The 25623-nt window shown below is 35.7% G+C and overlaps 1 protein-coding gene across 1 annotated transcript in view; it reads left to right on the top strand.

Moving 5' to 3' along the window:
- Nucleotides 1-19638, top strand: part of LOC129257260 (ubiquitin-conjugating enzyme E2 H-like) — a 34356-nt gene extending 14718 nt beyond the window's left edge. Inside the window, exons 5-7 of the mRNA XM_064095971.1 lie at nt 9902-9954; nt 10262-10390; nt 15614-19638. Of these exons, the coding sequence (XP_063952041.1) occupies nt 9902-9954; nt 10262-10390; nt 15614-15732 (301 nt within the window). The 3' untranslated portion in view covers nt 15733-19638. The remainder of the gene's footprint in view (nt 1-9901; nt 9955-10261; nt 10391-15613) is intronic.
- The last annotated feature ends 5985 nt before the right edge of the window (nt 19639-25623 follow it).

Genomic DNA, 25623 nt, shown 5'->3' with positions numbered 1-25623 from the left:
TGGTATAGTGCTGTTATTGATAACCTCTTAATCACTAGTCTTGTCGATAATCACATTTTTTTTGCCACTTAGCGATATTGATAACCTTTCTCTTGTTGTTGATTATACCTGCTATTGACAGTGATTTTCCACGATTGCGGAAAACGGACGGAATTCACGGAAACGGCCCTTTTAAAGTGGTTTTTCAAACAGAAAATCACGGAAAACATTCCTCAAAATGCACAGAACAGCAGCGGAAAATACTCCAAAATCTCAACAAAATACAAATACTTACTAGCCACAAAACATGATCTCACTTCGCTGTAATCATGACAATTTCACTCTCGCATGCATTGACGCTTGTGCTGTGAGCTAGCAAGTCTGAGCTCTCTGTGCCAGAGCTCTGGGGGACAATTTGGTCAGTAAAGGCCTCAATGATAGTGATTTTCTGTTTCAGATAGAGAATACATTTCAAGTTTATTATTGAAAACTGCCAATAAAGTTGGATGATTTCTTCATTGTGGTGTATATTTAAGTTATTAATGGAAACATTTTCTCTGAATTTAGACTCCCCTGTAGAGTAATGCAATTTCCTTTGAGATCTGCATTTTCAAAAAAAGTTAGGGTAGTCAGGGCCTACATGTTATAGCCTATGTGGTTGTGTATTGATGTAAACAGGTTATTGTACTGGAATAGATGGAGTATCCAAGTCCACCTCCCAGTCACACCCACACTAACACCAACCCACACCCATGATTAAAAAAAAAAAATGTAATAAATAATTTAGACTTCTAGATCTATCATAATTTATTATTATAGTAGATATATATATATGTATATGTGTGTATGTATATATATATATATATATGTATATTTTTATGTTTTTTTATTATCATACTAGATCAGACTCTCTCCCTATGTATATATATATATATATGTGTGTGTGTATATATACAGTTTAGGCCAAAAGTTTACATACACCCATGATGGAATTCAGTGAAATTTGTTCGCTAGCCAAACATCGTAATATTTACTATATCTTCAGAAATATAAATACTGCCATAAAAAATTTTGTATCAAATGAAAGAGCGTATTAAGTTCTTTCACATGATTGTGATGCCGTTGGGATTAAAGTATATTTCAAGTGGAAATTTCTTAGAAGAAAAATAGAAATATTCGTGCTAAATGTATTCTATTGTTATTATATTTTCAAACATTATTTCTTAGAAATATATAAATGGGCAGTTCCACGGTAACGGAGTGACATTCAGAACCTATTTTTTTGCATTCAAACAAAGATATCACCCATATTTGAATAGTAATATGCAAAGAAATGGTACCTGCTAGTATTTGCTGAAACCCACTTTTCAAAATAATAACATTTGTTATATTGATCCACTGAATTAATGAGATATGAATATTCATAAACATGGTTACGGAGTGATGCAAAATGGACATGCATATTTGAGGAGAAAACATATTGCTCAAACTCTGTGAACTTTAAATTGCTATCACAATTTTGATTTATTGATTGGAATATATGTTGTTCTAGCTTTAATATGCTGCATTACATTAAAAAATTTGTGTATTTTTTCATAATTAGACTTAAGACGTAAACCCATACCCGGTTACGGAGTGAAGGTTACAGAGTGACATCAGAAATATCCACACACAGGAACCGTAAAATAAACTTATATTTCAAAATTTTCGTTTGATATGATGTAAAATGAAGACCTTCAGATTATCCAAAAGAAAATTTTACAACACAAGCAATAGTTTTCTATCAAATTGAAATTAAGTAAAAAACAATATATGTAGTCCCATGTATAGAATTTCTTGTATGGTTTGAATTCTCCTATAAGGAAATGCGTAAGAAAAAAAATTGTGGGTAATTACGTTCCCCTTTTGTATTTATGAAATTCCATATGAGTTTTGATAAAAAAATTTGATCCAGATTTGAAATAGAGCCAATATAAATTTTTGGAAAATGTCCACTTTTGCTTGGAATTGCCCAAATGTCAAATCTATGCTTTATATTACATATCTATCATGATATGTCACCACTGAACAAAAAAGTTTTATCTGAAATGTTTATGTTGAGAAGTAACTAGCACAAATATGAAACTTAGGGATCCAAATGTCGTCTGTCGTCCGTCCGTCTGTCGTCCGTCTGTCATAAACCTTATGACACATAACTCCACAACCGTAAGTCACTTTTCAACCTAACTTGGATGGTAGATGGACTTGGGGGACCTGCATGTTATGCTGCAGTCGGAGGTCACATGGTAAGGTCAAAGGTCATTTTCAGGTCAATGTTAAAGTTTACATGCAAGACTCTCGTATGACACCTAACTCTGCAACCGTAAGTCACTTTTCAACCAAACTTGGATAATAGATGGACTTGGGGACCTGCATCTTATGTTGCAGTTGGAGTTCACATGGTAAGGTCAAAGGTCATTTTCGTTAAAGTTTACATGCAAGACTCTCTTATGACACCTAACTCCGCAACCGTAAGTCACTTTTCAACCAAACTTGGATGGTCGATGTACTTAGGCGACCTGCATGTTATGCTGCAGTTGTAGGTCACATGGTAAGGTCAAAGGTCATTTTCAGGTCAACATTAAAGTTTACGTGCAAGACTCTTCAAGACACTAAATATCAATCTCTAGAGGTTGAGAACTTCTAGAGGTGGAGAACTTCGCCGGCGAAACTGTTTCACCGGCGAAGTTCGCCGGAGAAAAGGCCATTATGAAAGCAAACCGGAGAACTTCTCCTCTTTAATGACGTCAGAGGTCATTTTTTTCTCTCTCGAAGTCCCTTGTACTGAGATTCCGCACGCGATAGTTGCAAGCTCAGCTGAATGCTATGGCCAAGTAGATACCCTCAAACATAATTTTTTCTTACTAACAATATTTATTAAAAAGCACATTTTACATGTATAAAATGCACTAAAATATAAAAACAAGGTGATATTGTTTGTTTTTATCGTAATACTTCCAAAATATGTTGTAATTAATTTTTTTTAATACCTTTTTGTAATAGGTAAGAAGTAATGTTTACAATTTTCTTTCGTTTGTTCTGCAATCGCCCATTGACTTTCGCCGGGGAAGAAATGTCAGTGCGAAAGGGTACATTTTTTTCTTCGCCGGGGAAGTGAGGAATGCGAGACGGAGAAGTTCGCCGGTGAAAAATGAAGAGGGCAGTATGAAAGGGGTATAAACGTTGTCTTTGGGCAATTGTGAGACCTCTGCTCCAAACTGGAGCAGCATATTCAAGTATTGGGCGAATATAGCCAATAAAAATTGTAACTAAATCCTCGAGAGAAAGACCGTTTTTACTCTCTTAAAAAACATGGAAATGGTTTTAAAATGGAATTGCATAGTGCAGGTGAGACTGCCAGGGGCATGTCTCTTACTTTTCTTGGAAGCGCTGTATAACTAAAGTATAGGCAATCTCTGTTGTGAATTATGCCTTTGATATTTTTATGCATTTAATAACGCATTACTTATTTATACAGATTCGAGAACTAAGGAATGATAGATGGCACGATTATATTACTGCCTTGCCTCAAGAATGAATACTTATTGACTAAAATAGTAATAAAGCTTATATATGACAGATAACATTTTTAATGATTTTGTTATTGAGAGTTTATATCATGATATAAAACAGAGTTCTGGGTCATTGTTGGATAACTTACAGTAGTTCATGTCTGGTCATTGTTAGATATTGTATGAGTTTCCTCTGTTACAAATGTTTGTTACAAAACTGAAGATTCTGATCAAAGCAACGTTCTTGCTAACAGTGCATCAGGGTGGGCGGGTGCCAATGAGAGTAAAAAAAATTAATTGGCAAAGCTGACAACCCTGAACCAAGAACAGAATGATATCACAGGGACTCAGTTTAATAATTATGAGGGGAGCAATAAAAAGCTCTCCTAGAACTTTTAAGGAGAGCGGTAGAGGAGCACTGCAAAAAGCTCTTCTTTAACATACAAGGGGAGCATTTTGTCCAATTAACAAAACGGATGGAGGAAATATATGTACTAAATTACAATCAACAACCAAAGGAAGGAAACAATCGAATATGCAATATTTATGCTGTACCTCATTGAACATGTTATTGTAATTCTTGAAATATAATTGTTTTACAATGTATTGTAATTAGATTGTGTGTTATAAAACCTGTTTGAGTGAGGTTTTGACTTTGGCTAAAAGTTAAGTCACTGACAATTTTTTTTTTTCGGGGGCTCCATTTTAATTTTTTGGTCAAATTTTGGGGGCTACTTTTTGCATTTCGGGGGCTATTTTTAAATGCTCTTTTTTTTTTTTTTGAGGAATACCTGTTCACTTATTAATGAATTATATTACTTTTTGTTTGAGATTGTTTGATTTTTTAAGTTATTTTTTCATGCTTAGAATCTTGGATGTGGGTGTGTGTGGGTTGGACTTGGATATAAATGAATTCAATATCTAATTTCTACTCCGTCTATTCCAGTACGATACCCTGTACTCGGCCATGTACAGTAATAAAGGCCCACATACCCTAACTTTTCCTGAAGTTCTTTGAAAACGCAGATCTCCATGAAAATTGCATTTCTCTCTGGGGGAGTCTAAATTCGGTGAGAATGTATTCATTAAGAACTTAAATATACATGACAATGAAGAAATCATCAAACTTTATTGGCAGTTTTGAATAATATACCTGAAATGTAAACTCTGTCTGAAACAGAAAATCACCATCATTGAGGCCTTTACTGAGCGAATTGTCCCCCAGAGCTCTTGCAGAGAGACAGAGCTCCGACTGGCTAGCTAGTATTATATCCCTTACTTAAGATTGTTGTATTGAGAGTGTACACAAGGAGAAACAGAATAGTTTTACTACGAAAAACGTTTGCCATGAAATAGTTCTTTTCCTTGCTGACGTCACGCATAGTCCATTTTTTCCCTAGGGAAAAAGTGGACTATACGTTTTTTGACCCCACCCCCTACTCGATTCGCGAGCTGTGCGGCGCGATGCGAGCAGAGCGCTGCTCAGCCCAACGGTACTCTCTACTGCATGCCATATGCACGGTGCGCTCGCTGAACACACGATCAATACGGCAAGGCTTATTGTTTTCTCAACTTCTCAATGATTGTTCCATTATCGACTTATTAAAAATCGTTTTGCTGTAAAAGTCGGGTATCAACGAAGAATATCGTATGAAGAATATATATGAGTGGAAGGGATATAAAACAAATATACAATGACCCATTCTCGGAACTGGCTAAAACTATTTGCACTCAGGAACATCACATAGTACTATTCTCCCTCGGGCCGATGGCCCTCGGGAGAATAGTACTATATGATGTTCCTTCGATGCGAATAGTTTTAGCCAGATCCTCGAGTGTCATTGTATATTTGTATACTATACAAGCGCCAATGCGTGCGCGAGCCTGCCGCCGGCCTTGTAAAATAGATGGAGCTTTGTTTGATGATTTATTGTCTGATATTTACCTCATCCCCTAGAAAAAGAAAACAAATGATTTTTTAGTTATAATTAATAAATAAGGTAACTTATTTTGGATGTTAATAGGCCGTTTTGAAAAGCAAAGCCGAATGACAACTCACCAATGCTAGGTTACTAGACTCTGGGATTTATTTCCTCTGTAATTCAAATGATTTTATCACAGAATTGTGATATCTGTAGGGGAAACATGTGCATTCGAAATTGCACATGGTGGTAGTCATAATGGACCCCTTTACATGCAACTGTTTCCCGACCGTTGCGTTGATTTTTTTTCCATACCTGGTACCATGTGTATGGAAATACGTGGTACAGAAAAAAAGACGCAAAATTTGAAACTGCGCTCCTTGCTATTTTCAAGGCTTATTCATGATTTTGAGTGTGGATTTTGGATGATTTTTAAAGTAGAAATATATTGAAAATCATAAAAATGAAGAATTATATATCAAATTAAAGGGGAAAATAAGAAGAACACGATAGTGTACATCATTTATCATGGAGACCGATGAAACTCACTTAATTGATAGTTTAAAGTTCTCTCTCTGAATGCTTCAAACACGCACAATTACGTCCGCGAAATTTGGGTTTTTTGATGACGTGTATAAGTGTACGAGAGACGTGATTGGCTCTCCCACGTCAAGCTCCACTTGCATGCAAAACCTGTTGCGAGGGTACGTTTTCTCCACACTGTCACTGAATACTTCGATCACGAAATGAAAGAAAACCCAGAAGTTTATCTAGATTTTGGATTTTCAAATTGATGAATTTGAAGATGAAGAGAAAATTGATGAAGTTTTTTCTAGCCTTCAGATTCGGATATATTCAATTGTTTGTAAGTACAGTTATATCATTATTTTCCTTCTTTAGAGTAAATTTTATTGACCGAGGGAAGAGACTCTGTCTGGATGGTCAGGCTGGAATTCATTTTCATGGATTTATTTTGGCCCGCGGTACGTGCAGCTAGCACTAGCAGCTGCGTGAGTTGGTAGCGAATCGGCATGCAAGTTGAATTGTCCGACTCATCTTCATAGGCGTAATTCCCTTAATTTACCTCCATCCACGTCACTAGAGCTAGAAACTTCATAATCTTTCTCTTCATCTTCAAAATCATCAATTTGAAAATCCAAAATCTAGATAAACTTCTTGGTTTTCTTTCATTTCGTGATCGAAGTATTCAGTGACAGTGTGGAGACGAAAACGTACCCTCGCAACAGGTTTTGCATGCAAGAGGAGCTTGACGTGGGAGAGCCAATCACGTATCTCGTACACTCATACACGTCATCAAATTCGAGTCATTTCAGAGACCGATGGGAGGCGTATTTCGGATCGGCATTTTAGCGCTTTTTAATTGGCGATTTCCACCTTATGTATTACTTTCGTTATTTTTGAATGACCAAATGATAATCCCCACATCATGACCTTTCCACTGATATATAATAAGGCCATATTCATAATCAATATATTTCTCCTTTAAATGGTAAGCGGAGCTCGAGTATATGGCGCTAGTGGGCCGTTGAGTTGTTATCACTCGGCAGTAATTTTGGGGGCGACATTCAGATTTCCGCGCAGCTCAGCGATCGCGAGGCGCACTATTAATCGCGCTACCTAAAATGGATTAAGGCGCGCAAGTAGAGCGCGATCGCTCTTGCGCGCCTTATTAAAATCGAGTCCCTGATATCAAAAACAGTTTGCTGTATAATTATCTTGCTGAATATTTCATTCATGCTTTCTGTTAGCTCAACTCTGTCTTGTCAATGATTCAGGCAGAGCGAAGGTTACATGTATATGAGGGATGGAATAAATATCTCTCTCTTTTTATTGCGTAAAGATGTTTAAATGTTTACATTCTTCATGTCCTTTACATTGTAAACATGGTAGTACATATGCACAAATATAAAGGGAAGGGGCTAGAAGAACGGTTCCATGGGTTGGGCAATGTCCACGTACTGAGGATGTAACATGAATTTCTTCTCAATTTCACAAGTTTCAGTTGATATTGTCAATTATTTCATCAAGAGTAAAGTGTTTCAAAAATAATATTCAAATTTCAATCGAAATTGAATTTTACCTTGACACAAATGTCTGTATTAACTTCTTTTCCGGCTGCACAGCCGTAGTGTGAATTGTGAAGCGAAAAAAATCATAAAAAAGTCCAACTCATTTTATACTTAGAGGTAAATGGTTTATTCACCTATGGATCCATCAAGTCTTTAAAAAAAACACCTGATATTACTTGATACTTTCCAGTGTGTAGATCTCTTACATCTTTTAAAAAGTGCTGATTAATTTTGTAAGAACGTGTTTAGTCAACCATGTCAATGACAGACTATAGACCATATCCCTCACCATTCTTTATCAAAATCCTAAGATTGTTTGTTCCGAGTCTTCCAAAAAATAGGCATCTGCAAGAGCAAAAAAGGCTCCCATCATGTGCCACTTACCAGATTTTGATTTCATTTGAACCTCTGTGATTGCTAATGCTAGTTCAAGGAAGCCTGAGCAAAAGCAATGCATTTTTTTTGTCTCACCTGCATACAGTACATGTAGCAGAGCGAGACTATAGGCGCTGCTTTTCCGACAGCGGTGATGGCGGTGCTGTCAACATTGAAAATTTACCTAAGGTTAAGTTTTTGAAATGTCATCATAACTTAGAAAGTATATGTAGCTAGTTCATGAAACTTTACATAAGGATAATCAAGAATTACTGAACATCCTGTCTGATTTTCAGATCACATGACCAAGGTCAAATGTCATTTAGGGTCAATGATCTTACACCATGTTTGGGGTATCAACAATGGAATATTGACCAAGATTCAGTTTTTTAAATGTCATCATGACTTCGAAAGTATATGGGACCTATTTCATGAAATTTAGACATAAGAGTAGTCGAGTATTACTGATAGTCTTGCGCAAGTTTTAGGTCACATGATTAAGGTCAGGGGTCATTTAGGGTCAATGAGCTTAGGTCATGTTGGGTGAATCTACAGTGTACATCAAAATCTTAACCAAGGTTTTTGAGATGTCATAACTTTGAAATTGGATATATTTCATGAAACTTGATTATAAGAGTGATCAAGTATCACTGAATCTCCCTTTTGAGTTTCAGGTCACATGGTCAAGGTCATAGGCCATTTAGGGTCAATGAACTTACCATGCTGGAAGAATCAACATAAAAATCTTGACCAAGATTAAGTTTTTGAAATTTCATAACTTTTAAAGTACAGCACTCCGACCTCTCTTATCAGGACACGTATGGGACCAGCACCAAAACGGATAAGGGATTTATCCGAATCTGCGAGACCCAATATTAAATACATGCAGCTGCCTCCCCAACTTTCAGTAGCTACACGTAATCTATTGTAGTGGGCGTGCACAGACGGTATTTCACTGCCGTCAGTGCAAATTATAGGCGGTATTTTTACAGAAATGAAATGGATTGGTGGCCAAAACACTTGGATAATTTACCTGCTGAAATGATTGAGGTATACATTGAGCATACCTCGAAAGAAAGAGGATGAAACTAAAGTCAGCCATTGTTATACTGACTTTAGGCTCAAACAGATGGTGCTGTCCGTATTGAGGCCTAGGCTAGCTAGTGAGACATGTTTTGTTGTTTTTTCTAGGAAAAAAAAAGAGAACGTGATAAAATGGTTGCGTTGTGCCCTGATTTATTCGAAAATTATCCTGTCTAAGTTCTTCCAGTGATTTGGGTAATATATTTTCATAAAAAATAATGTGGTTGTCGGTAGACTATATTGGAAAATATGTAATCAAAAGTGAATTTGTGTAGGAATTTTGAGTTTAGATTGAAATCTCATTTCTCCATGCATGTACTAGATTGAAAAAAATAATAAATCTCGGCAAGTGTGCGTCCGGATAATAGAGAGATCTGGATAAGGGGAGGCCGGATAAGAGAGGTTGGACCGTATATGAATCTAGTTCATGAAACTTCGTCATAAAAGTAATCAAGTATCCCTGGTAAAGGACAACATTCAATTAGGGGCAATGAACCTAGTATTTATCATATGAAAGGTGTTTTTTTTTGTGTGAATAAGTATTCATCTTAGCTGTTTGTCAAAGTCATCACTGCTGCTATATTGAATCATGTAATGCCACGGGCAAGACTGCCATATTCTTCCATATTAGCCTTTGCTTAGCTTGAGCTAGTATTTACTTTTGATTTCAACCATAGTAATCATGCCAGTGCAAATACAATCAAGCCATCTCGTTCAACTGGCTAACCAAATGTTTCTGACTACAGCAATTGCTTACTGTCTGCATGCTGGCTCAAGCAAAAGGCTAGCAAAATGCAAGAAAAGGCAATTTGGCCAAATAGTTTGTCCCTCCAAACTTTTCTCTGCCCAGTGACTTCCAATTTGCATTTTAGATTATGTACCTTTTTGCTTTCTTCTGCAGTTCTGGGACAGTCTGTTTAGATGTTATCAATCAAGCTTGGACACCGTTGTATGGTAAATATAAATCAAATTATTTCTGGGAAGTGGATGGTTTCATTCCCGGGCATGGTGGCTCCTTGGTAGAGCACCCACCTCATGAATGGGAGGTTGGGGGATGAAAAATGTTGAAATCAAGGATTTATTTATAAGATTTTGCTTTCTTTTCAAACCACTATACGAGCAGAATGATGACGTCATAACGCCAGTTTCTTTTATTCTATGATTACTGTAATATTTCATTTATCTTTATGATCTTGTCACACTGAGTTTTATTGTAGATGCCTCACACTTGCAAGTAGAACATGTTCTTCTCTTTGTTCAGATTTATCAAATATATTTGAGCAGTTCCTTCCACAACTACTGAGCTATCCTAATCCGGTAGACCCTCTCAATGGAGATGCTGCAGCGCTGTTCTTGCACAAACCAGATGATTATCAGAACAAAATCAGGGGTGAGTAAAATATCAATAATAGGCAATTTTAAGTTGAGTGTTTACAGTTTATATTGGTGGCCTGTTTATCTATTAGCTGCAGCACCAAATTTGTAATGAGGCTGGTACCGGGTCTAACTATTCACTAGATGTTGTGCTATCAATATCATGATTGTTTCATAAACTCACCAACTTTATTTTGTGCTGGAAATATGTCAGGCAGCTGTATATATCCTCTTTACACAAAACTTTCAACTTGAAATCACCTAGTGAATAGTAGAGTTCTCCCTAGTGTAACTTGCTGATACTGGGAATTCCTAGAGAATTTTGATAGAGTAAGTATTAAGCACTCTAAAAAGCAAGTATAATTATTATCATGAAGCACCTTTATGAACCCCTGTTCATTTTTTTGTCTCGCCCACCAGAGGTGAAGGCGAGACTTAATGATCCAAATGTCGTCCGTCCGTCACAAACCTAATGACACATAACTCCACAACCGTAAGTCACTTTTCAACCAAACTTGGATGGAAGATGGACTTGGGGCACCTGCATGTTATGCTGCAGTCGGAGGTCACATGGTAAGGTCAAAGGTCATTTTCAGGTCAACGTTAAAGTTTACATGCAAGACTCTCTTATGACACATAACTCCGCAACCGTAAGTCACTTTTCAATCAAACTTGGATGGTAGATGGACTTGGAGGACCTGCATGTTATGCTGCAGTCGGAGGTCACATGGTAAGGTCAAAGGTCATTTTCAGGTCAACGTTAAAGTTTACATGCAAGACTCTCTTCTGATACCTAACTCCGCAACCGTAAGTCACTTTTCAACCAAACTTGGATGGTAGATGGACTTGGGGCACCTGCATCTTATGCTGCAGTCGGAGGTCACTTGGTAAGGTCAAAGGTCATTTTCAGGTCAATGTTAAAGTTTACATGCAAGACTCTCTTATGACACCTAACTCCGCAACCGTAAGTCACTTTTCAATCAAACTTGGATGGTAGATGGACTTGGAGGACCTGCATGTTATGCTGCAGTCGGAGGTCACATGGTAAGGTCAAAGGTCATTTTCAGGTCAACGTTAAAGTTTACATGCAAGACTCTCTTCTGATACCTAACTCCGCAACCGTAAGTCACTTTTCAACCAAACTTGGATGGTAGATGGACTTGGGGCACCTGCATCTTATGCTGCAGTCGGAGGTCACATGGTAAGGTCAAAGGTCATTTTCAGGTCAACGTTAAAGTTTACATGCAAGACTCTCTTATGACACCTAACTCCGCAACAGTTAGTCACTTTTCAACCAAACTTGGATGGTAGATGGACTTGGGGGACCTGCATCTTATGCTGCAGTCGGAGGTCACATGGTAAGGTCAAAGGTCAACATTTTCAGGTCAATATTAAAGTTTACGTGCAAGGCTCTTATGACAAGTGTTATTTCATCCCAGGGGCAATTCCATAGGTTGGTGGACATGAGCTTAAAAATTCAAATTCAATATTTTCTTGAATTTTTAAATACTTTAAGTCCTTCATAAATGATAGTTTCAGGAACAAAAAATAAAAAGTTTATTTTCATATATATACTTTGGAAAAAAATGGTCAAAAGTTGTGTTTTCCATTCTGATCCAAAATACAAGAAAAATAGTGAAAAATGAAATATGCCTTATTACCATTTTGTTATTGCAACATCATACCACTTCATATATTTTTGAAGTTTAGAAGAGTCAAATTACTTAAAATACACAACAGCTTTTCAAGTAAATTTGTAGTACTCATTCAAAATAAATATTGCAACCTGCTCAGGTGATGTAACGTGAGTAACCAAAAAAACTGACTTTGTTTTCTGAGCGAAAAATTATTCGCAGTTACTTGGTGGGATTTTAAATTCTCTTCTTTCAAACAATCTTTAACATGGTGATGACTATCAAAATCATTAAAAAATACAATTTTTTTTTTAAATGATGAAGAAAAACTGTAACGTGAGTAACCATCATGTAATGTGAGTAACCAGTAAAAATTATGCAGTTAGGTAATATTTTCTGTGGGATGTCAAGTTTTAAGTCTCATGGTGAGTTGTGAAGTTATTTTTTATTAATTAAAAGCAAAATGAGGGTAGCCTACACCTCTTTGATGCCACTCTTTTTTGTCATCAAAATATCAGTAGTTATACATGTACAATCACACAAAAAATTGAATATTAGTAGAAGTATTCACAATGCGAGAGTGCATTAGTAAGACTTAAAGTTTCGATTAACCAAACTTTAAAGAGTGTTCGAACAATACATTGAATGCCCTTACCTGTAAGGCCGGGGTATTTTGGGAGTTGATATGGCCGGGGGGGGGGGGGGGGCCTCCCAGGCCCCCCTTGAGATCTCGGCCATTGGCCACGCGATCGCACCGAAAATTTGCACACAGGTTGTCTTGGACATAATCTACAAAACTGTACAGTAATTTATTTCATGCAAATTGTTATTACGCGATTATGCTAATTTATGCAAAATTAGTAAGCGAAATCATACTTTTCCCTCTTACTCCCTAAATAAAAATCCAATTATTCCAATTTTTGGTATAAAAACTCTTTTTGGTGTTCCTAGCAATGAATTTTACACTCATTATTGAATTTTTAGTGACATTTTTGTTGTTAACCATACATGGACAAAATGTAACATGAGTAACCGTAACGTGAGTAACCACTTTATCTGCACCCCTAGTAAAAACCATGTGTTCTTTATTTTTTTAATTATATACAAAGTTTGTCTCCCTAATATACTTCTTTGAAATGGATATAATCAACTTTCATCAAAGCTTTGTATGAGGACACTTTTCACTTAAGTCGACTTTTCATTTTATGCATGTCCAAATCATGTAACGTGAGTAACCGACACATTTCAAAGATTTGCCAGGAGCATAATAAAATTTCCCAAGTTTTGTTTTTATACAAAGGATAGTCAGACTGTGTACTTTGTTGTGATAAGTAGATGTTTAGTTCCTATCAATAATAATGGAGTTACAGCTCCAAGTTTGAGTCAAGGTGTCTCCAAATGTAACGTGAGTAACCATGGAATAGCCCCCAGTCATTTCACAATGAAGTTTCGATACAATTCTGTTGCGTGCACTCGCAATACACAATATTTCTTGTTATTTTCATAAGTAGGCGAGACACAAAATCGCTTTTGCCTTGTCTTTGTTTGAACGCCCCCCCCCCCCCCCACCACACTCTCACAAACATATCAATGATGGTGTATGTATACTCGGTATGAACCCACTTTATTTTTCATAAATATCTTCTCACATCCACCTGTTATATTGCATTGTCATGGTGTAAAATAAGTATGGAACGATGGTAAAATACATGTAGAATTTTAACATTTGTACGATGTTATACTGAATTGCAGCAACACATAATTTGCTTTATGATTTTAGTTGTCTTGGTATAGTTTGTGGTAGTAAAAGCAAGCGCGGATCCAGCTGGATTAGAAATGATAAGTTGAGGAGCCGACTTTTGTCCCCAAAAAATGGCCCTTGAAATGGTATTGTGTCCAACTTAGCTAGATCCACCACTGTAGAAGATTTACTTGTTTGTTTCATAGTAGAAATGGTAGTAGAAGAAGTAATAGAGTAATTGGAGTAGTAGTTGTAGTGGCGGTGGTGGTGCAGTAGTGGTGATACGAGTAGTTAAATTGTTGTAGCAGTAGTTGTGGGTAAAGGCCTAGTCCCACTGGTATTTAAGTAGATTTGCATATGAATAGACCAGTTCGTAGTTACTTCATGGGCAAATTTGAACAATTGACCTTTCCTTTCTTCCATTAGGATAGGAAAATTTTAAAACAAGATAATATGTAAGCATACCTGACATAACAGGATGCAAAAATTGCATTGATCAGATGATATTAATAACATATCAATGAACACACTTTATGAAAGTACATGTATTTGTAGCATTACTACTTTGAATGCATTAGCATACTGTTCAATGTACATGGTCCACTGTTAAATACCATTCACTAATACCTTGGTCACATTTGTTCTACGGCGGCCGTACGGCGAGTCGAAAACAGCCGTTTTAACAGTTTGTGTACCAACTACATATAGGTGGTTTGAATTAAAATTAATAAAACGGCTGTTTTCGACTCGCCGTACGGCCGCCGTAGAGCAAATGTGACCAAGGTATTATGGACAAATTGTTGCTTCCAGTGGATCTAATGAAAGGCCCAATTCAAAAGAATATAATCAAGACATCAAAGATAGTGCTTATCTCATTGAATATTAAACCAACATGCCATTTAAGTTCAAATTACCCAGTCATGTACAGAATCAAACTATAAACTGGCTTATTGCCTACGACATTGGTTTATATTCATTAAACATCCTCAATATTAATGTGAAACATACTTGTTTAAGTTGACTGACATCTGCAATATTCCTCAAAGGCGTGTGTTTTCGTTCCCAAAATTTTTAAGTGGCACAAAAATTTTGGTTATGTATGAGTATGCAACCACACATGTACATATACATAGATCATAAACACATCTATAATTTATATGAGGAAATTTGTACCAGTATATGCAATTAATCCTCCCACCAGTGGGACCAAGCCTTAACAGTAGTTACAGTACTAAATAATGATAGCACAATGTACTTGTTGTGAGTATGTGGTGAGTATGAGTAGTAGGGGATATAGGGCCTTTTCACACTTGAATCTTGAATCTTCATTGTAATGATGATTGCAATTTGTCTTTAGAATCATCGTACCTTTCACACTCTCACTCGAAAACGCTGATTTGAAATTAAATTCCTGAGTGAAGGCAGTATGCGTCCTTGGTGACCTGTCAATCAAAGCACTGCATCGCAAATACAAACTACGATGAGTGCATGACAATTGTATTATCTACAGATTTGCTTTAAAAGACACATAAGCTCCACCCCCCAACAGATGTTTTAGAGGCCAAGCCTTTCACACGCAAAATTCGTTCCATAATTTGAGTGAAATTTGACTGGAATTCACCTCCGTAGTAGAATTTGAATTCATGAATGTGAATAGTGTTTGTGATTTTAGTTTGGTGTCACACTTGATAAAAATTTGTCATTAGCCTTATTTTTCACTGGAATCATCATTCAAATTCCAATTTTTTTTACCGTGTGAAAGGGCGTATAGTTAGCCAGATAAAATTAGAACATGAAAAGCCGTATACAAAACAGACTAAAGTGTCTATGTTCTATCTTCTTTTCACACTTTTTGTCTGTGCAGAATATATTAAAAGATATGCAACAGAGGAAGTACTGGAAGAGCAAGAGAACCCTTCATCGTCAAGTGAAAGTTCCATGAGTGATTTTTCAGAAGATGAAACAGAAGGAATGGAGCTATAGCACTAGCCCCCTCCCTCTACCCTTTTATTCCTACCCCTGTTTCCACCCACCCCTTGTCCTTTTGCAATCTTAGCCCCTTTTTTGTACAGTAATCCCTTAGAATTGAAATGTTTTTAAAGAAGAAATGTGGAAGTGTCGGTTATACCTAGTTCCAAGCCATGTTAACATTGCTGGGAAAAAGATGTTTGTTTGATTATAATCCAGCACCAATGAGTTGGCAGATTTGATATGGTTGGTTTCAAGAGAGTTCAAGTCATGATTTGAATACCAGGTTTCCATTAGAAAACAAATTTAGTCACATTTGACTCACCCAATATTTGCAAGTTAAAATTGACACACTTCTGTTGAAGGTGATTTTTTTACAAAATCCTACTCTGACATTTTTCACTCTGGATATTGTCAGAAAGTTGACATGATTCTATTAAACACAGTCTTGATTTCAGTTAAAGAATTAGCTTTCATAGGCAATTCCATAAAATAATCAACCCTTTTGTATTTATTTTACTAATTTTCTCCCTATTTAGCTCACTTCACAAGCTGCTCAAGCCATGATAATTGAAGGATTAAAACTTTTCATATAATGATAATAATAATACTGAATATTTATAATGAACCCTGTCTGTTAAAGTTGACACTCTTGGTGCAAGAATATAAAAAATCTGCAACCATTGAGTACATCCTTTCTGAGTTATTGTGAATATCAGCACCAAAAAGGATATTTTTTTTATGGAAGTGTGTCAATTTTGATGAGAATCGTGGAGAATCTGCAGGGGAACCTGTTCAGTCACAGACTACATTGTTCTATTGGAGTGTTTTTTTATAAGCTAGCCAGCATTTATAGAACTTTCTGGTATGGATCATTATGCATTGGTGCTAAAGATTTTGAGAAGGCATAGTATTGTATGTTTGCCATTAAAGATTTCAACTCTTTTCTTGATGGCAAAAGTCTGTCTAGTAAAGAAAGATCGTAAATGGACATTTCGCATGATTGAAAATGTGTAGTGTAAAAGGGGTACCCCTCTTCATCACAGTATCTGTGGTACACAAGCAAAAGCACTGCACTTTAGCTCTTGAGCTTGATTTGATTGGACCAGAATTTGCACACATGAACTTCTATCAGGGTATAATAAAGCAACGAAACTGTCGGCACTGAAGGCTGTGTTGCATAAAACCAGATTCAAACAATATGCCATTTAGATTTAAATACCTTCCAGCTACGAAAGAGTCGGCTGTGTGAACAAATTTTTACATATTTTCAACAGAGGAAAGTAGAGACAAAAAGAAATGGGCAAATGGTTAGCCTTATATTAGCCATGTATTTCCGAATTCCCAGCAATGTGAACATGGTCAAAGTTTAACTTACCACTGTGTCAGTTCTTTGCTTTCTAATCTTTTTAAAGATCTATTTTTAAAATGTATCGATATGAATAGAGTATTTATTTGAGAGGAGCAGAATGGGAAGCTAGTATGTCGTCTAGCATGGCCTTGTAACATAGTTAGATACCATTTACAATTGATTGGCATTTTTGAAAAGGTTTGTCATAGATAATCGATTGCAAAATTGAATGTTTCTTTTATGTTACAGGGCCTAGATGTTATATAAAAGTCTAAAGTGTGGTGTCATGAATGTATTTCGTCAGGTGTAGCTCTATGCTTTTTCTCGTCAACATATAATCATCATTTTTATCTTGAAATCTAATCACTCTTATTTCTTTCTTCTTTTTCTCATTTTTTTATCATAAGATGAAATGCAAAATCACTGTGTATTTGTTGCATAAAAGGACATAGATTTGTGGGCATTTTTTTATTATTTGATTAGATCACGATGATGGTTCGCTTTTTAAGCAGAAATTTCCCTGTAAAATTTCACTGATACTATAAAAGAAGAGAAACTTGTTCCTGTCCTGTGATAATTTGGATGTCCCCTTATGGTTTTCAAAAATAAGAATATATTGTGGGAATCACAGTGAACCTTTTTTCTGTCTTATGTATTTTTTTTTCAATTTCATTGAAATAATCTCTGAAACTCCATAAACAAAATAGATAAAGTACCTCAGCGACACTGTATGAAACTGAAGAACAGAAAGAAATGTGGTATTATAATCTTGGTTAATGTATTTTTGCTTTAACAAGGAAGTTCCATCCTGTGGATTCATATGATTTAAACCCTTAAACAAGTTGAGTAAAACAGTGTTGGGTTAGAAAGGTATACATGTAATGCACATTTGAGGGTGAAGTTTGAGTAATTGATTACCAGACTAGGGTAGTCCTCTGTACACACTGATTAACATCAAAGTGTTTGCATTTTATGGGTTTTTTTTTACCCAGTATTGAGGAAGCCTTTTTTAGAATGTTTGAAATGATAGTGCTGTGTGAAGAAAAATCACTCCCAAGTCATGAATACCAATCATCCACTTTGATGTAACGTTAATTTGATTCATAGATATTAATTTTTGATTGCACATGTGTCAAGTGTTCTTAAATATATCTGTTTTAAAGAGAGGGATGGCTGTTTGACTTGAAAGCTGCAACTTTAACCAAATGATACATATACAATCCTCCCTCCCCCTAATTTGCTGCTTGAGTGTTAATGTTATATTAATTTCCAATATGTAATTTCATTATGCCTTATTTATATTGTTAAAGATTAAGAAGAACTCAAACTCATGTTTATATGTTTAATTAATCAGAGGGAAAATATAATATATCTGAGTTCCGATCAATTGTTCCATACTTATCAAACATGCTAGGTGTTTACAATATAAACACATTGACCCCATTTTTTCATTTATTTTGATAAAATGAACAACTAAATTAATTGAAAATGTATGAGCAATTATAGCAATTTGGTGGTGTTTCCATAAGATATTACTTAATATACCTCCACATAAATCCTTGTGATTTTTCATCAGCTTAACGAAACAATATTTCTCAAATCCTATAACCAGTCTGAATTTCTTATTCTTGGCATCTGCATTTCTTTGTTTGTATACTCTCAAAATTATCCCTTTTTTCATATACCAATATATGAATGTACATGAGTTGGTTTTCAACATGCTTTTTATCAATGAAAGACTTTTTATTTTAGTTTTTACACTATTCAAATCTTTTGGAAAGAAGGAAATGTATGTATTTCAATAGAACTCATTTGTTTTAGATAGTAGATAAATAACCTATCAAATATGATTTAAAAAAAAAATTTTAATGTCACAAACATTTTTAGTTTTCAAATTAATTCAATATTTTATAGAACTTTTATACATTCGGTAGTAGTTAAAGTTATTGCATCCTTAGTGCTACTGAATGTATCAAGATATAATTTTTTTTTTTAATTTGAAGTTTCATTTTCCAACGGCTTATCATCTGAATTGTTCCTTGTCTGAAAGTTGTTGTTTATAAGGCTTGGTATTCGGGAAGCCCATGAAATCAATATGAAATAAGGTTCATTTATCTGAGAGGAAAAAACCCCTGGAATTTCAAACAAAGTCTGTTTAATGGAGGATGAAAAAAGTACATGTATGTCCTCAATTAGATGGTTTCAGACTAAGGCTGCGTTTATGCGACCTCAAGCCAGAATCATGATTTGAATCATGATTCAAAACACAAACATGAATCACAATATCACAGAATCAGCGTTTAGACAACCTTCATTCAAATGCTGTTTCTCCTCAGATTCGGGCCAATCCAGTGCGCATCACTAGTGCGCAGTTTGACAGAGGAAGTTTTTCGCACGTGTTTCGGCTCTAGAAAAATCTTTTGCTTCCAGAATTCAGTCTATACCTCATTTTGTTTACTTCTATCATATAGGGTCCATATGCTTCTATTCATCTTGTTAGTTTATCCAAAATGGTGTTCGGAAGTGAATTTTAGCGTAGATCCAATTTAATATTGATACTGTATACTCAACAACAACTGAGATCATTGTCTGTCCAGTTAATTCATTTACTAGAACTTGAAGTTGAAGACATGACCAAAATTGAAAAGTAGTGGACGATGCGATGACCAACACAGAACTTGAACATGACAAGAAATGCATGCGTAGTACATAATCATGTACATACAATGAGCATATAGAGCGCCTTGAGCTTGGCAAGAGTCAAACAGAAAGTAGCCCGACACAACAGTGAGGTCATAGAATCATGATTGTAATCACGATATCGTTTATTCGAACATTTTCGTACGTGATTCTGCAGAAACGTCTTTCCAAACGCCCCTTTTTTCGTGTTTCATGTTTGTGATTCTAATCATGATTATATTCAATTTCGACTAAACGCAATCGTGATTCTGCAGAATCGTGATTCGAATCATGATTCAGATCATGATTCTAGGGTAAAAAAGTGGCGGATAAACGCACCCTAAAAGAACTGAATAAGTTCAAATATCTTTTTAAAAAATAGATATTGTTATATGTTTATTTGTCAGAAATATGGTTCTTGAAATAAGTACATTCAGTGTGAAAATAGGGCTCATCTGTTTGAGAAATCAAAATGGGGTACCTCAGACCCATTTTACAGTTTAGAGTACTCGAATTATAACAAATGTTTGCCACACCTAAGTCGAAAATAGGGGGTTCTGGAACTAAATCTTGGTCTTAAACTGGGGGTCTCCGGAACAGCTCTTGGATCAATGATTGCTTAAAATGCCATGCTCTGGAATTGACCACATCAGAAATGGGGGTCTCCAGTGGCCCGTTGCAGAAAGAGTTGCGATCAAACGCAACTAAAAAAATCTTGTGCAACTTGATTTTCATTCAATGATGCACCCGTATTCGGGACTTGCGCTAGATATTTTGACTGGCGTTTAAACGCAACTCTTTCTGCAACAGGCCAGAACTCATTATATCGTATCATGGTAGCACACTGGAACGAAACACAAATTTGGGGGTCTCTGGAATGGGGAAAACTAGACATTTCTATGGCTTTCTAAATTGGTGATGCTCTGGAACAGAAATTTAGGCTGAAAATGGGGGTCTCGGGACATACGTATCATACATTTCCTAACTTTCATTAATGACAATTTGTGTTTAAGAATTAGATCTATAGATCTAAGGCCTAACGTTAGAAGGGTACCAGCAACTTGAGGGTGCTGATTCATTCATGGCATGCAAGGCGAATGACCACAATTTTGTAAAGACCAAGTCCACGCGCATGCGTACTCTTATTCCGAAGATGCAAGTCATGAATATAGGTCCGGAACTGCTGTGGGAAAAATAGTTTCGCGGCCTGCCCCTGCACTGTAAACAGGGTTTTAGTCAACAAATCCCTACTAATAAAACATTTTGTAGTATTTGTACAATTGGTCTTACAAACTGTAAATAATGTTGGGGTCTAATTTCATTGTCAGACAAATGAATCATATTGTGTGTTGGATTTTGGGACAATCAAATATTTTGTCCGTTCGAGATGAGATCATTCAGAAATTATTAACTTTAGAAGTATTGCAATAAATGTTTGGAATAATGAATGTTTATTTCATGTTGAGATTAAAGAATTCTGAGGCATCCCAATTTCAGAGTTAAGAATCCCAATCTTGACAATTCAAAACTCTTCATAATAATAAGCCTTTAGACTAAAAATGAAATGATGAGTATAGAATGATTCTGAGTGGCAAACCAGCAGATGTCCAATTTTTTGGTTTTGGCCTGATTTTTTACCCTGGCATGCTCAATTTTTAATAAGACGGACATGCTTTAATTTGTTCACCATTTATTTTTATTGTTGATGAAGATCATGGATCAATCACTTCATAAGCATTTTGGCATTTCTTATTAACCATTAGCAACATCAATACAAATGTTTTGTGGAAACTCTTTTTTCAGGTCAAACCTGTTAACTGGTACCCTAGAACAATAAAGAAGAATATGAAAGAGAAAAATGATCTGTTTCAAGCCTGGCACAAAGTGTATGTCATCCCAAATCCTGTATCTGTACCCTGGTATGCCCCTCCCATTTTCTACATCCATAACCTCTATTTGTATTATATGTTTACCTCTGTACATTCATATTATATTTAACAAACATATGAAGAGAAGATTTTTTGCTAGACTATTTAATTACTGTAGTTAGAGTGTGCATGTAGATTAGGTATTGAAAAGTATTTTGTAGAAGAAAGTTAGTTACATGGAGGATGGACTGATACACACATTTTTATTGACAAAAGTATATATAGTATTCTTCTTATTACCATCTAGGTTGTGTATTGTGTGGGATGAATTATTGATTTGTACGTGACGCAAAATACCTTAGTAAAATTGTTGATATTTTTTTAATGAAAAGCTATGAAGAGCATTGTCAAATGCACATTGATTGGTTGGTTTGTCAGTCAGTTATTTTAAGTTTTGATGGACTGTGGTCAATAGATGCTGCAAACCCCTATTGTATTTCACTGTATTTTGCTCCATTTATCAGTAGATATGTTTTCTCCCAATTTGCATATACTTGTGATCTTAATTAAAATATTTTTTTAGACATACATGTAGGTCCTATCAAATAATCAAGAGTTTTCAAAACAAAATATGAAGCTGTAACCAAATTTCAAATATTCTGTAGAGTGATCAATTGTGATAATTTCTCTGAATGCTCTAATGTTTTTTTTTACTGATTCTTTTTAATAGCTTATTTATTTTCACTTTTTAATCCATTATTTGAACATGCATATTGGCTATCAATCACAGACATTATGCATTATGTGTATCTAACTTCTTTAATATATATATGAATTGAATATACCTTGGTCAAAACTAAGTTAGTATGTTATTTTCACAGTGATCTTTGTCAAGAAGTCTTATTAAATTACAGTAAAACTTTGCAGATAAATTCAAATAATGCCTGCAGTAAGGAATGCCAGATGGCATGCCTTACAGATGGGTGGGATTCTTTACAAGTAATGGGAATTTGCAAAAAATGTCATTTCATTTCTTATCATCTTCGTTCAATCAAGTTTATTATGTCAATAGCGTTTTTTTTTTTTGGGGGGGGGTAAATAATGATAAATGAAGTGGTCTTATCACATCACTTATCACGCAACTAAAGCCTTTGGCCAGAATTCGCAAAAGAGGTTTAAATGAGGAGGGGTTACAAAACCATGGAAAAGCAGAATTTGTGTATAATTCAATCATCATTGCATTTTTTTCCAAACTGCACTAAATTATGCACAATCATACAGTCATGAATCTGCAAATTCCATTGTTTTGCAACCCACTCATCCATATATTTGTGATTAAGTTAAATGATAAATCATAAAGCCTCACTACTTTCTCAGTTTCAGATTTTTTTTCTTGGACTCACTGTACAACAATGTGTTCTATCATAAACTGGTAGAATTAAATTGCATATACATGTAATCTATTAATTGAGGTTAATTCATGTCTCTTTCAGCACTACAAATTACAAACAGTAGATACCTCGTTAGTTGCAAAGTGAGGGCCAAATTCCTTATCTTTTGGTGGATGTTGTCCTTCATGATTTACATAGTATGTGATGTAATACTACCATTGCACATGTAGCAGCAATTTTGCCCCCAAAGTGCTAATGATTCTTGTTAAACATGAACTGACCAAGATTATTTGGTTAAGACCGGGGGTTAAGATTCCATTTGTTCTATTTTGTCATGTGAACCATTAATGAGTACATCCCCACATGTTTGTGATACATGTATATTGTGAATGAAATGTTAGAACTGGCTGTACATATCTTGTACATTAGGTACATAGAATGGGTATATGAAAGAATAAAGCAATGTGAATGTTGAAGGCTCTGCATATATATTGAAACTTGGAAAACATAAAGAAAGGTAGCAGAAGAGAACATGTCAATGTCCATCTTTCATATTTTAAAACAATCCTTGTGTCAACGATGTGTTAATTGTATTTTCCATGTGTCCGATGAAGAGGGTTAGAGGAGGTCGTATTCAGGGAGAGCAAAAATGGTAAGATAAAGAGAGAAAAGAAGACAGAATGAGAGGATAATGAAATTAGGTAGAGTAAGAGAGACAGACAGATGACAAAGAATGAGGGGAGGTGAGAAATTTTAAGGGCTCTGGCTTTTACAATAATTCTGAATGAATCAAACCAGTGAAATTTACAAAGGAGTGAAATGTGAATATGCATGTATACAGTCATTGAAACAATGACGTGCTAATAAACAGTGTCTTCTGATATTTTACATTCAACAATGGTCATCCATAGTGACCAAAAGCAAAGTAACGTGACGAGAACATAAATAGAAATCGGGTCTGCACTTGTCGTGTACACGAAACAGATACATTGCAAATTTATTTTATATTTTGACTGGAAAATGCTGAAGACGGAGTACAAAAAAGCATTGTTGTTGCATGCGGGGGGAATCGATTTGTTTTATCAAGTTTGTACCACTAAATCCTATTAAAATAAGCAGTGTTCTCTGGAACATTTCTCTTCTGTACCTACTGACTTTGGAAAGAAAATCAGGAAAATCAGAAAGGAATTCCAACTGTTCTAACTTGCTATTATGGCAAGTATACCATGCAGGTAACATGACTCGGTACCCAATCATTACCATACTTTCCATGGTAGTTGCCATAATTGCAAAGTTGCAATAACTCGGAGGCGTTGCGACGGGAGAGGGGCACATGCCCCTTGAATTTTCGGTGTTCCCCACAAATATTTGGCGCCCCCCCCCCACAAAAACAATGAAGGAAGCAAACAAAATCAAAGCACCTATCACAAGGCAACAAAAACTGGAGCGACATACAAAAATGCAGAAAGGGAACAAAAAAGGGAAGAATGAAAAAGAAAGATAAAGAGAAACAAGTAGAAAGATAAGAAGTGGAAGAAAAGAGAACAAAATAAGGGTGGGTTAGGGAATAATTGGAAAACTAACACTTTCTGTCACTAAATAAAATTTTGCTCGTCCTTCACGCTCGCTTTGCCTGTTTATAGTGGGATACATGGATGTACGCATAAAAAAGTTGGAAAAAAAATCGGAAGCAAGATAGCCGAAATCAGCACAAAAAAATACTTTTTCAAAAAATGCTTGGGGCAACTGCCCCACACTGCATACGGCCATGTTTCTTGTCAAAAAGGATTACATTGGACCGAAAATATCCCGTTTTTAAAATAACATTGTAAGGTTCTCACAAAAAACAGCCCCCCCCCCGAGGCGTCAATCCTGGGGGGGGGGGGGGCAGGAAAATACTGAATGAAAATACTGAGGGGCAAACATATCGTTTTGCCCCCCCCCCCCAAATAATTCCGGATGTGCAAAAATAGAATAAGATTGTAATGTTACACATATATCGGCAAGTGAGATTGAGATACACAACTCGTTCTTTATTTAAGAGCGTGCTCAACATGTCCACTTTTCAGATTGGAATATAAAAATTTTCAGCTCGCGCTTCGCGCTCGCATCATTTTTTTTGCAAAAACCTTTACTTTTCATGATTAAATAGGTGAATAGAATGTCCCGTTTTCAGTTCTAAACCTCAAAAGAACTCCCGGTTCGATTTGCAATAATCTTTTGTTAGATATATATTTTGTTCTGTATTAAAAACGTCCATTAAAGTGTCAATTTTTTTCAGATCGAAATATAATTTTCAGCTCGTGCGCTTCGCGCTCTCATATATTGTTCTTTTAAATACCCATCTTAATCATTGGTACCAAAAATGCTTAGAATATCAAGCTTTCAGGTCAAAATATAAAGACATTTCAGCTCGCTCTCGGCACTCGCATTATCTGTATAGTGAGATATGTATCATCCTAATGAGTTACTACAAACAGTCCTAATAACAGGTACACTTTTCCTGTTTTCAGGTCAGTTACTTAAAAAATTTCAGCTCGCGCTTTGCGCTCGCATTAATATGTTGGTGAGATATGTGTATCTTTCTCATGAGTCATATATATATATATATATATAT

The sequence above is a fragment of the Lytechinus pictus genome, chromosome 3 (assembly GCF_037042905.1).
Source record: "Lytechinus pictus isolate F3 Inbred chromosome 3, Lp3.0, whole genome shotgun sequence".
NCBI classification, from domain to species: Eukaryota; Metazoa; Echinodermata; class Echinoidea; order Temnopleuroida; family Toxopneustidae; genus Lytechinus; species Lytechinus pictus.
This window is presented reverse-complemented; position numbering and strand designations above follow the sequence as displayed.